At 41.7% G+C, this 14,884-nt stretch overlaps 1 protein-coding gene across 4 annotated transcripts in view; it reads right to left on the bottom strand.

Annotated features, from left to right (window-relative positions):
* ptprsa (protein tyrosine phosphatase receptor type Sa) overlaps positions 1-14,884 on the bottom strand; it is a 240,661-nt gene that overhangs the window by 20,173 nt on the left and 205,604 nt on the right. For all 4 annotated transcript variants that reach the window (XM_085381289.1, XM_085381288.1, XM_085381291.1 and 1 more), the window contains 4 exons: positions 11,829-11,926; positions 9,401-9,524; positions 6,485-6,660; positions 3,821-3,940 (listed from right to left, as the gene is read on the bottom strand). In XM_085381289.1, the coding sequence (XP_085237415.1) occupies positions 3,821-3,940; positions 6,485-6,660; positions 9,401-9,524; positions 11,829-11,926 (518 nt within the window). The remainder of the gene's footprint in view (positions 1-3,820; positions 3,941-6,484; positions 6,661-9,400; positions 9,525-11,828; positions 11,927-14,884) is intronic.

Genomic DNA, 14,884 nt, shown 5'->3' with positions numbered 1-14,884 from the left:
CCAGGCGCTGCGTTCTCCTCTGCAACCAAAATGCAGCAGCTCAAGTCCTGACAGGCACCTGCAAGCGAGCTCGTATTTCCCCTGTTTTTGGATGTTTTAACTACACATTCTCTGAAATGATCATTGAGATCAGCTGACCAGATGCTTCTGGTCTTACTGTGAAGCAGATTAAAGCATAGAGGAGACCTGGCCTTCTCTGTAGATGCCCCTGAACTTTGAAACAGCCCGCGCCCTTGAAATGAGCACCTCAGCAACACTCGACATCTTCAAGAGCCGCTTGAAAACTCATTTTTATTCCTAGGCATTTAAACCAGACCGAGGCTTGGCATCTGTTTTTCCTCTGTCTACTTTTCTGCACTATGCCAGTTTAGTTTAGTTTAGTTGTACAACACAGAGACAAAATATCAAAGACTGAAAGTGGAAAAAATTCAAAAAAAGTTGAAACAAGGGTCCTGAAAATGGTCATAAATATAACTGGGTTTAATAGAAGCATCCACTGGAGTTTGTGAGTAGGTTTTTTAGCAGTTTAAGAATAACTCAGTAACACAAGACTAAGTGTCAGTGTAATTGCAGTGTAATACTGCAAAGAATGTGCCGCTTTCATAGTCTCCAGTACAAAATACATTAAAAAGGGACAAAGCTGAAAACCAGCTACAGTATAAACTTAGAAATTCTGATCACTTATCACTGATGTCCTTTAAAGGGGTTTGGGTGTTCATTAAAGCGCATGGACATTACGGACACAGGAAATGCAGTCCGTCCATCCATCCATCTTCTTCTGCTTATCCGGGCAGGAACCTAAGCAGAGAAGCCAAGACCTCCCTCTCCCCAGCCACCTCCTCCAGCTTATCCACCAAGGTGCTCCCAGGCCAGCCGAGAGATATAATCTCTCCAGCGTGTCCTGGGTCTGCCCCGTGGCCTCATCCCGGTGGGGCAAAACACCTCACCCAGGAGGCATCCTTGTCAGATGCCAGAACCACCTGAACTCGCTCCTTTCGATGTGGATGAGCCCCATGCGGCATGCTGTGAACATCTTATTATTGCAGAACATTTTGAGAGGCTCAAAACCCATCCTCTCAAGCAAGAATGGGAAAACATGTTTGTGTTTGGGGGCTGAGCTGCAGTTTTGAGAGCTCAGTGTTGTTAAAAAAAGAAAGAGGTGATGCAAACCAGTGGTAAACACGCCCCTGTCATGATTTTGTTTTGAAATGTGTCGCTGGCATCACATTAAATAAAATAAGCGTATATTTAAACATTTTACAGCTGTTTAAATCCGCTCTCATTTACAAAATGGGCTTTGCAGTTTTTGGGAAATCTTTTTCTTTCTTTTGATCATGATTTTACACAGTTTGAACTCGTTGTTGTAGTAGATATCATTTTCATGCTGATCAGCACTGATGTGCGTGTGCTCATGTACTCATTGTTGTTGCTGAGAACACTCGGGACATGATACAAGCGGCAAACACTCATATTACACACCCGTTTGACAGCTCCTGTCATAAAATCCACTATTGAGGCATCAAAACTGGGATCCAGAGGAAGAATTTTGTGAAGGACAAGAAGAAAGAGACTGAGAGAAAGATCAGCCTCGCATCTTCCTGTCCGCTTCCCCCTCCTCACAGAAGATCCTCTAATGTAGGCACTGTTTGCATTTCAGTGAAGTGCTTCTACTTTCCTGACAGAGGGAATTTTTCCTTGCTGAATAAATGAATAAATGAGTGTGGTAATTAAAAGCAAACTGACCTACTTCTTGTTTTCCTTTTTTTTGGACATTCCCCATTTCTGGAGTTGGAAGACAGGATGAATACGACTGCTACCTGGCTGCTGGTTTTAAAGTCTTTTTTTTTTTGTCAAGAATTTATCAGCGGACACAATCCTGCGTCACTGTAGGATACACATACATATAGATATGTACCACAGCAGCTGCTTTGTGAATGTGCCGTGTGTTTGTCTGTGTGCCTCTGCCACCTGATTCTTCACACAAATTCAACAAAGTGAAAACAGCTCAGTGAGAAATCCCGGCAATGGCTTCAGGTATAAGCAAGAGGGAAGAGGGTGAGCAGAAAAAAGAAGAAAGCACCGGCGGGTGTGATAGAGGCTGAGAGCGGCAGAATGTAAATGGCCCTGAAGGTCAACCAGCTTTAAAGCGCCACGGCTGCTGATACGTTGCTATCTTTACTGTCACTGGTTTGCCTCAGCATCCATTGTTCCATTGACAATTCAGGTAAAAAAAAAAAAAGTCAACAGTGACTTAACACTGGTGTAATCTTGGCAAAAGGAAAATTCTGGAAATGTCTAATCCTTCCAGTGGCTGGTTCAGCTCCTATCACAGAACCTGTCTTTGCAGGTTCTGTGATAGGGCTGCGAGTGAGAACAGGGTGCATGTAATGTATGTGTGCTGGTGCGGTAATAATACACTGGTTTGTGTGTGGCATCATATTTATGCATGTAGCATTTCCGATATTTGTGCAAAAGCATGAATGCAAGCTTGGATGTGCAAAATCTGTCTTGAGAATGTGCTCATTCACATGGAGAAAGTGCACTGCAATACGTCATATGAAATATATTAATTAGAGGGAATACACACTATGCCTCCCCTCTTATTTTAGAGCATTTTACTATTATAAAATTATAAAAACAAAAACGTGATTATAAAAACAGTTTCTTTAAGCATCCCTTTCACATATTGATATGAATGAAACAGTCGCGTGTTCCTGCCACTAACAGTACACAACAAACCTTTCTGCCTTTTAAAGTCAACGCAGATGATTACTGGAGTAATATCTTATTTGGGAAATTAATACACCGTTACATTGCTCTGTCATAATTGAATCACAAATGGACTCTTCATGCCCCTTTAAGCAGGAGATTTGTGGTAAAAGCACATCTATTTTTAGTCAGGATTTGTTATTATAACAAGATCATAATGGTTAATGGATATTTGTTCAAATACTATCATTTTTTCTGTCAACCTCCCCAGTAGCTTTTCAGACGTATCGATAAAGATATTTAAAATTGCTTCTTTGTATCAAGGCACGGGTCCCGCAGCTTCTGATGTAGCTCTTCTGCTTTTAGCATATAAACATATAGTGTTATTTGAAGACAACTATGCTATTACTTGCCAAATTTGATAAAAACAAAACAGTCTGTTCAATGCGATCATGTTTTTTTTTTTTTTTACTTGTTTTTAAAAGCTAGGTAAGTAAGATTATCCTGTTATGATCATTTTTCATTTGAATAAATATTTTCCCCGCTTTTTTTTCCCTCGTTTTTGAGATTGCAGTCTTTGCAGTGAGCATAGCTCTGAATATCTGTGCAGGGCTGTGTGTGCGTGCACAGAAGCATGAGAGCAGTCTGCCAATTATGTATATTGAGTTTCTCTTCTGCTCACTTTACCTAAGTGCTCCAATTTGGCAGATGCACATAAACAGATGATCTATTGAGGAGAGCGAGAGAGCTGTGCAAGGTAAAAAGGGCTGGACTGGGAGGACAATAGAAACAAAGGGTTTTATTTGTACAGATCTTCGCTTTAAGCAGAAAAATACCATGTGGTTTATATTATACAATATTTTCAATGTTTATGCAGACCTTGTGCTTGTATTTCTACAAGGCGTGTCCTCTGGACTATCACTCTCTTTGCTGAAAAGACATTTATGAGGACGCTGCTATTCATTTTTTGAACCATTTAAGATAATGGCTGTAATTCATTTGCTTGGACATGTTTGCACATCACTTTTGAATTGACAAGTACTGTTTATCAAACATAAGACAGGAGTACAAATAGTAGTGTGTAGGCGAACAATGTGAGGAACCATCTTACCTTGTGCAAAGAGAAAGTGCGCACGCAGAAAGTGGCCAATTCTATCGTGTCCAAAAGGGTCACTTGGGTCATACCGTAGGTCTCTGTACCTCGACTTGGCCAGTATTGATCACACTTAATCTGGGAGAGAAAGAGAGGCATTAGCTACAGCATGAAAAACCTCACGGACATAAAAAGGCACGGTTAGGACATTTTTTAAATCACATTTATTCGTATCATGGCGTGCTCTCGCAGCAAGCTCTCCTTTGGACTGAAACAGTGCAGTGGTGACAGAAACACCGGGGCAGCTTCTCTATAATTCACATCTGAGAAACAACATTATGCACACTGAACAGATGTGCCTGTCACAGCGACTCCAATCTCACTGCATAACTTTACCAACCTCACACAAATCCAGCCTGCTTCCTTCCTTGCCTTTTTCTTAAAACAAAACATATTCAACAGTAATGTGAAACACAAGGAATGTAATTGAAATCTCGGGAACTTGATGACTTTCCATAATCACAGCTGCTATAATTTCAAATCTTCATACGGAAACCTGGACACTTTTTAAAAGTTTATTAAGGAAAAAAACAAAACAAAACAAAACAAAACACTTTTTAGAGCAAACCCTTGATTTGTTGTGACTGTTAACATTTTTTCTAGTCCTGTGGCACTACACACAAGCACACAAACCACGTCAGTCCACCTAATAAAGATTCATTCAATATGGGGTGTGATGTGCCAGCGGACATCAGATCAGATGTGACAGCTTGTGAGGGAGACGCTGCTCTCCAGTTTTCTCTCCCATTTCCTGGTCGAGCTGACACTCGAGCTCCAGCACCCGCTAACCCTGATCACGTTTGACAGGAGTGGAATGCGCATGTCAGGATGGAAGGTAGGTAAACAATTCAAAAGAGGACGGAGAAAGGGAAAATGAGTGGAGACACCTGGGGTGAGTGAACCTGATGTTGACACAGGTTTGACTCGACAGCACGAAACATCATGGTTGGCTTTTTGACATTTAGACAAGTCGACTCCTCGAGAGGACTAAATATTATCACGGCGGACTCACTTAAGTAAAAGTATCAATCCACTGTGAGAAAAAAAAATCCTTTACAGGAAAAGGTCCTGCACTGAAAATGGTAAGAATCACAGAAGCATGAGAACAAAATGTAAAAAAAATTATTAAAAGTATTCATCATGCAGCAGGATGATTTCTAGCTAAACTTCCAAGTGAATTATTATTACATTAGTGGATTATTATACATGCACCTACTGGTCACTTTAATAGGAACATCATGCTAGTATGGTGTTGGGCACCCTGCTGCCTGTATAACTGGCCCAATTTCTTAGGGCATGGATTCAACAAGGTGCTGGAAACATTCCTCAGAGATTGCGGGCCACACTGACATAACAGCATCATGCAGATCATCATGGCTGCACAGCCACCATGTGAATCTTTCATGCATCCCAAAGGTGATCTATTGATTTGTGAAGTGGTGACTGTGGAGAGCATTTGAGGACAGTGAACTGTCACGTTGAGATGATTTGAGCTTTATGACATTATTATGTGCGTTATCCTGCTGAAAGCACCATGATCACAAAGGGATGGGCGTGATCAGCAACAATGTAACAATGCAAAGAGCAACTGTTACATTACTATTCCAAACATGAAAAAAAACCCACTACCAAACACCACACTCACCCCACTCCCATTTTAAGTGCAATGAAACATAATGGTGTTTTAGAGCTAATGGGATAAAGTTACATTTTATCAGCAAAATATATTGCCTGGGCAAGTTTATGCAACTTCACGTACTTAAATGTTAGTCTCCTCTCTTATTCTTAGAGATGCAGTGTCTCAACTGCTGATATCCCATAATGTGTACCAAATAAATGATAGGTGCAGTCTCATTTGCAGCAGTGATTATCATAAACTGCGTTGAACGCTATTCCCCCACCGCCAAATATTTAAGGTTTTCTTTAATGTAGTCTTATTTGTCATTTCTAAGCTAGGACCCAGTTCCTTCACACATTACAAAAACAGGATGCTGAGCTTCCTGAATCTAAGCCACTGTTCTCTCTGGATCGTTTTCTCTCTATATTCTACAATCAACAGATGGCTGTAGGAGAGACTGGTCGCAGGTACTGCAAATACTCTACAGCACTCTAGCACTCCCGTTCTTAAAATTTCATTTGAGCTTCCTGCACTAAGCAGTCTAAGTTCAACAACTCGCTATGCTCTCTGGGACATGCAACAGCTTGTGGTTTCTGCTGCAAATAAGGAGAGAAAACAGAGCTAAGCCTGTGAAGGTACTCCCAGTGGATACGCAGCCTTACTTATCAGATGTGCGCAGGTAGAGTGTCTTTGAGTTAGCTCTGCTTTATCAGCCTCCCCAGTTGCTTTAACCACCCCATTCAAATATCTACAGTTCTCTGAAAGCAATCTATCCCAAGAAAATGAAGTCTGATTGCCTACCAATGGAGTTCAGTTATGCAACTGGGAAATCAATGTAAAGCTGTGCCATTTTCAGCAGCTGGTTGTTGTACTTGGTTGTGTAATGCACTGATTTGATTCCAAGGCTTATTTAAAAGAAAACATCATTTTCAAGCGATTTGTAAGGTTGGGGGTTTAAAAAGAAGCGTACAGAAAAGCAGCCCAGATATGCCGAGTGGACCTACCCGCGACTTCTCTTCCAGCCGGGTCATCATGACAATAGTGGCTGCTCTCTGTTCCCACACCATCCTCCAGAAGTCTCCAAATGTCTCTGGTAAAGGTCCTTGGGTGGCAATGTAAGCATTCTGCTTCCTGTAGCCATCAATGTAGTTAGCGTTGATGTAATCGCTGCCTGTTATACCTACACGTAGGCAGATAGAGGAAAAAAAAAACAGAGATTAAAAGATGGAACGTGTACCTTTGATGGCTTTTCCTTTATTATTCTTTTTCCAAACCTCATTTATCAGACTTTTTCATTAACACAATTATTATCACGCCATCTGCCTCAGTAAATCCCAGTTGTCACACGCACTGACACAGTTCCCAGCCAAGGAAGGAGTATGTGTAAATGTGAAGACCAGAATAAGACAAGTCAGGAGAATTTGGCTGAATTCCCGTAACATTTCCCAAACTGTCCAAACTACAGTGGCAATGTCTTTCAATATGCTGTCGACCACGTCAGCTTCTAAGAAACTTGTCAGGAAAGGGGTATTATCACCTGATGATAATAAAAGCCTTTACTCACTTGTAATTTATTATGTTACTAATACATATTTATTGAGTTTTAATAATTTACTTATTACACCACTGAAGTGTAAGCAGCTTTCTACACTGAGGTTCTCTTTTATTTTTTTGCATTACGAAGCTTAATTCATGCAGTATTGTGCATCTATTAGCAATTTACTATGTTTTTATTAACAGCTAATTATGCCTTTTGCAGTTCTCCCATCTGTAATGATCACAAACCAGATTTTTGTGCGCTTTTAAATTAATTCAACACATCTGTCACAATATTCTATCATTTTTCTTTTCTACGTTTGTGGCTCTTTCCAGGTTCCCGTAGATATCGTGTTTACCACCACAACAGACCAAAAAGATGATGGAAGATAGTGGAAAGTAAAACAGCTTTTCAGCCAACATAGCTACGAGGTAGATTTAGCTTCAGTCCCCCTGAGCCTGCTACCATGCTGTGATATACACCGGTCCTACTAAATCTAGCTAGAAGGAGGTCTTTTGCTGTGGAGAAAGATCTGAAATGTTTTTAATGCACAGGATTGTGTAAATGTGCTCACAAGTCAAGGTGCCCTTGAGTTTAAAAAGGAGTCACTAAAGGACAAAATGCTTTAAATGTTAACAGGATTATCTTGTGATTGGAGTGTCTTACATCGAGCGTCTGGCAGTGATAAGGCAGAGCATCACCCATCTTCATTTACCAACTTCTACAATCTCTCCATTTGAGAAGAGGCTTCGGCGTGACAGCATCTGTGTGTCGGAGACTCATGTCTCTTTGACATCTGACATCTCTTCGCTCAAGCAACAAACAATGAAAAACTCGACCGGACTCGTTTAAAAGAGGCGACTCGGTGAGGGCTACGGCCTGGGCGGAGAGGAAGGATGTAATATACAGAGGAAGGGAGAGACCGAGCGAGAGGCAGAAAGAGCAGGGAGGGTGAAAAGACGAAAAGAAAGAACAAAGAATCGAAGTAAAGAAGAGAAAAGAAAGTCAAATGTCATTAAAACGGATACCACGTTGCACAATTTGACTGGGCTGCCTTGGCTTTAGTCATAGCTAAGTGAACAGAGAATGGTGGCGTGCATGAATTGTTCTACTGCTGCGACTAATAGCAAAATCACTGCAGTGTAAAATAGAAATTTCAGACTTGATTAATTTATGTATTTATGGACGAGGCATTTTATTTCCCTGGGATAATTTTGTTATGCATGTTGCTGCACCCTAAAATTGGACTGACTACTGCAAGATACCGAAATCTAGCCCGAGCAGTTATTTCACACAAAAGGAGAGGACTCTGGAGCAGAGAGTTTGGCATTACTGTGAAGGAGTCGGCAGCTCTTCTGGTGATGCAAAGCCAGAACAATGTCAGCAGTGAAGGGTGACTACCTCTGACAATGTCCCTTGAGATTTAGGAGTCAGAGAAAGAATTTTTCTGGCTCTGAGATTCTCACCACCGTGTCTATAGGCAGCTAGAGGGAAGTCAAGACAGGGGCGTAGATGTGATGAGACAAATGGGACACTGAAAACACTGGTTTAACTTCCGACTCGGTTTGAGTGTGAGATCTAAGCGCTTGGCCTAAAGATGAGCTATAAAGAGTCCTTGCCTCACCCCCCAATTTGCCTCTGTAAACTGCTTAGCTGGTCAGTAGCAAGCTGAGCTGGAAAAATGTCCAGAGTTTAAAAATCAGCACATTTCACTTTTCTTCCTTTTCTACATAGAAGTTATACAGTAAGCATATATGGTGCTTCACACGTTTATTAGATAAGTATTTCACAATACTTAGAAATCTGTAGAAAAAAAAAAGAACAGGTTTAAAGATAAAAATGACTGAATTCAACATTTTTTATACCCAAACTTGAGCCGGCACAGTGGACTTCTTTAAAATTCAGAATCAGAATATTTTATTAACCCCTAAGGATGTGATGTGTTTCAATCATTAAAACCAAATCTGCTGTTCAGTAAACAACTGGAGTTTGGCAAATCCATTGAAAAATATTAACTGTATTTGTATTTCAGCATTAAAGCACCTGTGCAAACTGGTGGATAAACAATTATGTTTACAAACGTATGAGTTGAAAGCGAGAAAAAAGTCCTGACCCAAAAAATATCTCCCTCTATATTTTTCAGTGGCCCTAATCCCGTTCCATAATCTAGTCAAGTTTTGTCCCGACGGATTAAATTGCTAATCTATCCCATTTAAATCCACACTGCAATAAGAAACACCTTTCCACTCGGCTGATTATTTAACATATTCTGCTTTTTTACTGATAACTTACGCTGAATCTGTGTGAGCACTTATCAAACAGCAGCGATACGAGCTCATGTCAGAGGTGGCGAAGATGTGCGGAGCATGAGGCTGAAACTTACCCTCTATGGGAGCCAGGATGACACGTGAGTGGTCGTAGGCGATGACGTTGGCGTAACGATTCTTGGGCTTGTTCACCTCCAAGTTGGAGTGCTCCCAGGTGAACTGCTGGCCTGGATCAATAGACTGACGGGGGTGCAGAGACAGGCAGAACATGCACATGTAAGGAAGCAATCAAAAGGAGCCACGAGAGAAGCTGAGTAATAACAATACAACCTCCGTGCTATCACAGAAAGAAGAGCGGAAGATGGGGGAGGGAGAGATAGAAAGGTTGATTTCCCTGAGAGAAAGAAGAACACGGTATCATTACAATCTGCACGCCGACTGGTTCTGATACAGCAGCCGCACGCGGTACTTTATCAAGATCATTAATGCGCGGGGGTGCATAATGACAAATAACAATATTGATAAAGGCGACGGCTCTTCCCCCTTTGACAGGAGACTCGTGGAATGAGCCTCGACACTTGGGTGAAAGACAAATTCAGCCGTCTCTTTAAAAATACGAGAATTCTAGATAACTATTCCGCTCCCTCGCCAGGATAATTAAGTATTCCATTATGAGCCGATGTTTGCTCATAGGCGTCTGGTGCCGTGTTGGCATGGGGATGGAGGCTTGAATGATATTTGCAGTTGGGGCTGGAGAGAGCGAGAGAAAGAGAGACTGAAGCTGAAACTGAGTCCAATTGGAAACCTAATTTAACATGCAATCAGCACGCAATCATTACAGCAATGAGAGATTCCCTCTGTTTTAGCCTCATCTGGCTTTTTCCCCCCCTTCTCTAGCCTTTTTCGACATCCCCGTTTTCCTTATCAGCACAGCTCCATCTTCAAACTCTTCCACTTTTTATCTACTGTGTTCTCTCTGAAGTTTACTATTAAAGAGTCCTCCACCTCTCCCACTCCCTATATTTTTCCTTTCAGATCATCTTATGACCGACTAAGTGTGAGTATTCATGTCTGCATAAAAAGATTGGGGTCATTTCTCTCTTAAAAAAAACTCCCAACTCTCCCTCAGTGCAAAAACCTTCAAACAACATCCGTGTATTTCACATTTCAATATTTTTTTCCACAAATGACATTTAAGAAATTTGTAAATTTAAAAAAAATCGGCAAAATATTTTCTCTTGTAAAACTAGAATTTCTCCCCGTTTCTCCTCCTTTTTACCGTGATGATGGCTGAAGATGAATGACAGCTCGTGTCCACGTGACAGGCTTGGCAGGACGACGCCTCCTGAGCGCCTGACAGCAGACAGATAAACTCTGCGGCTTCAGTGTCATCACGCAGAGCCGCGGTTTGCCTTCCTCGCTTCCGTTTGTACTTGAGATTATCTTCTCTTCATCTCCACTCTCCCGCTTTCTCTCCCCTCGCTGAATCCTCATCATTAACCAAAACTTCTCCACCTCATCTCTCTCTCCCTTCTCTCCTCTCTGCCCTCTTCCCCTCCATTTTTTCCTCCGCTCGCACATCCCGCCTGGCTAAAAACCAATCAGTCAAAGCCCTGTAGAGCTGTGCTTGGCAAGCCGGGGCGCCGGCACGAGCAGCCATTCATCAAGAAAATAACAAAATTAAAATTACACTTCTCTATTTAATTTGGTCATTTATTTTTCCTGGGGGGTGGTTGTGCGAAAGGGGCAGGCGGACCGAGGGAGAGAAGACAGAGATGAGCTGGTGGTTTAAGGCTCTCTCAAAACCAAGTAATTAGAAGTTGAAGTTGCATCAAAGCGTCAACTTTGGCGTCACGTTTCTCGTCTCTCTTCCCCCGCAGAACGGAACAAGCTTGTCCATTTGGTATATAGCCCGGATGTGGATTTATGAATAATAGATACCCAAGAAATACAGGATTGCTATTAAAAGTCGTTATCCGCCAACATCCACCAGCGGGCATGATGACGGCAATCTGTGCTGGTGTACCCGCTTCCCACCTTAGCCTGGTGTGCAGCGAGACGACAGGCACAGTGATTTAGGGATGGTGGGGAGGGGATATTGCTTGTATGCAAACGAGAGCTGATTCAGCGCTCCTGATTTCTAATCAACTCTGGTGTCATTTATAACCGCTGCAGTCTCAGAGCTCAGACAGCTCAGTTATCCCCTCTGCACACAAACATACACACACTCCCACACATACCATGTTAAAGCCTGAGTGCCAGTGTGCGCTTTTCCCAAAATCACATTAGCAGAGGTCTTTCTTTGCCATGTGGAGGCTGCTAATGTATGAGATACTTGTTGTAAACACTGTAATTGCTCAAGTAACACCAGCTACAACACGCACATACGCAAAACAAGCAGAAAAGAAAGAATTCAAAAGAAGAAGCACGCGACACTAGAGCATACCAGATGAGACTGTCCTTTTTTCCCCCCAATGAAAACACAATTGGACAGAAATCAACACTGTAAGGCAACTTTCACGTTTGAATCGTTGGCCCACCCACCTCATATTCCTGGGAGAGTTTGAGGTTGTCGTTGGCCTTGAGAAGTTCTGTGTGTTCAGCCAGCTCTGAGATAGGGATAGGAGGATGATTCATCATACCTGCTCGCCAAAAACATAGAGAGACATTCCACACAAGGGAAGAAAGGAAAGAAAGTGTATCAGTACAGCACACGGGACACTGGTTCTAAACATTCACACATGCCATTTAAAGTACAGGTAACTTGTTTTTTGATCTTTGCTTAAATAACGAGGGACAATGGGTTTTAGTGATGAGGAAGCTTGAGCAGGACATCGTGAATGTTACACACAGTAAAAAAAAAAAGCAAAGAAAAATGTGCTGACTGGTGATGTTATACGCACTTGATTGGACCAGGCCAGAGCTCAAAAATAGCCAAGTTTATCTTGCGGGGCTGATTGATTATTTGCCAGAAAGGGTTGTGTTATACACCCGCAGACCAAATTGTAATTACTCCCACTGCAATCACGATGCTGACGGACAGGTGGACCAATAGGAACAAAAAGTTGCAGAGCGTAGCCAGTTATAGCTCAAACATTCAGAGGCATCAATAATTGTGATAGCTTGGGAAATTAGTTTAACGTGACATAAGAGGAACAACAAAAGGTTTTGATGGAGAGATCAGACGAAGGAGCCCCACAAATCATCACAAAGACCCCCATTTTGGTCTTTCAATCAACAGAATGCTCATGTTGACAAAATTGCCTTGAACTCCTCATTAGAGACAATCAAAAGTAACATTTGCTTTCAGCTCGACTGCGATCAACAAGAGATGATTTGAATAAAAACCTCACAACTCAATGGGAATACTGTTGAGTCGTTGAATGGTCTCGATCAAGTAGGACATTTCAAATTTAAGTTGACTTAGTTGTTTTTCACTAGCTGTACATGGAAAACACGGTGTTAGCGCAGCCTTAATCTGCAGTGCTCTGTTTGTGCAGCGTTGTTAGCACGGCGACCACTTTTCACTGCTGCCTCTATAAAAATCGTATTCTAGAATCGAGCCCTGACCTGGGGGGGCTTATAGGAAGGGAGGTGTGAGAGGGATCAGAAGGTTTAGGAGTGTGAATGATGCTGAGTGACACAGCGAGCTGCTCCATTTCAGCCTGCTAGTGCAAAGATAGCCTTTTCCTTCATCTGCCGCTTTGCTCGGCATTAGCCGAACACTATCTCAATGACGAATACCCCAACGGTACCTTCCAATACCAAAAACAGGCAGTCCAACATACACTTCCACCCCTCCCCAAAAATCCTACTGCTTTTTATCCCAAGGCATTCACTAAAAGTACAAGCTTTTTTAAATGGGTGGGGAAAATTGTGTTTTTTTTTTCCTCCTTGCTTCAATATCCACTGAATATTGTGTTGCAGCTACTATAATATTATCAGCACTGCTGTGCACTCCAGTCGCTAATCCATTTAGAAGCATAATGCTGAGGCCATGTAATGGAATATGGCGCAACTGTAGATTGTGTATTTTTAAACACAAGGCCTCTTTTCCTGCAGAGCATTGAGGTCAAAAGTCAACAAAATGTTGACACCACCTCAGAAAAATTCAGGGTTAATTGGGCATGCAAATCGGCATAATCACATTAACCATCCTTAACTTTCCCTTTTATACGATGCTTAATACCCCCCTCCAATGTTACGGGGGGTCACCCGTGTTTTGTTGCGCTTAGGGGGGGGGGGGGGGGACCCAACTCTCTGTGCTGACAGTATTCATTAGTGATGGTAATTTATTTTACACTGATATAACAATGTGGCAGTCTCAAGTACATAAAGATTACAATGTACACATGAGACAAATGGACGCCGTGGCATCTTCTGGGCACAGACACGGACATGCCGTATTAACAGTCTACTTTACAAAAAATGCAAACCACTTAAATGACAAACTTAATAGTTTCCCCCTATTCTTAAAGCCCATGTTGAGTTTGTGTTTCAATTAAGCATGTTAATTGCAAACCTTAAGGAAACCTTGTCGGGTAATAGCAGAACTGTTTGTTTATTCATACTTGAGTTTTCTCAGTGAGATAACAAAGCTCTGCGGCGGCGCTTTGGAATGAGCCGAGGTTATTAACGGCTTCTGCTGTAAGAATTCATTACGATGGATATCAAGGAAGGAGAAAAAAAAGGAAAAAGAAGATGAAAAATGAAATTTGGTTGTCAGTTTACTAGCCTCGCTTTCAAAGGAAAACCCTATCAGACGCTATGAGTGAAATAAGTAAATGTGTTCAAACGAGGGGCCCTTACTTCTCTTTGGGAAAACAAGAGCAAGAGGTTGTTTGAGGGGAGATCAAAGACTGTTTGTGTTGGGGTTTGTGCACGCGTGGTGTGTGTAGTTTTCTTTTCATGTGCACGTATCCCAATTTGTGTGTGTGTGTGTTATCCTTTTACAGTTTTTCTTAAAAAAAAAAAAAGTGACCAGGGCATTTGTTTACCTCAACTGGAGGAGGTAAGAAGCACTTATTTGCAGAAGGCTTATATAAGAGCCTGATGTAAATATGCAATTCAATTTGTTTGATCAGCATAATTAGTACTGTTTGCTTTTTGGTGCCTCATTTTGCTATTAAATTTAATATAAACTACGTGCTTTATGCTCCAAACAAATGAATCTACCACACCTGAAGGCGCGCTGCAATGTTATTTCCCAGAAAATATTTAGCTTCTAAGCTAAACTTGACTGTTAAGCTTACCCAAGCAAAGTCAATCAAGGGCGAATTGCTGTTCTTTCTTAACCTAACTCTGAAGCAGTCAGCCCCCTCTCTCCCACAACGCTCAATCCCAAAGCTTTTTCCCCCCCCTATCTATCTACTATCCTATTTTTCTCCCGCTGTAATCAACATAGTGATTAGTAAACACACGTCACAAAAAAACATCTAATTACACACTTCCAGTCTCCTGATCTGCAGTCGATATGCCTGAGAAATATAATCATTCTTTTCGAAAAGCCAAGCCGGTCTTTCCAAAAGCCTATTTATGATGTCGCGTATTTCCATTTTAAAGAGTCGACGTCTGCCTGTGGATAAGCAAAGAAAATAAAG

Source organism: Rhamphochromis longiceps, linkage group LG15, assembly GCF_057381845.1.
Source record: "Rhamphochromis longiceps isolate RC_006_pf linkage group LG15, R_longiceps_female_GT1.1, whole genome shotgun sequence".
NCBI classification, from domain to species: domain Eukaryota; kingdom Metazoa; phylum Chordata; class Actinopteri; order Cichliformes; family Cichlidae; genus Rhamphochromis; species Rhamphochromis longiceps.
The sequence above is the reverse complement of the archived record's forward strand: the minus strand, read 5'-3'. Positions and strand labels throughout refer to the sequence as shown.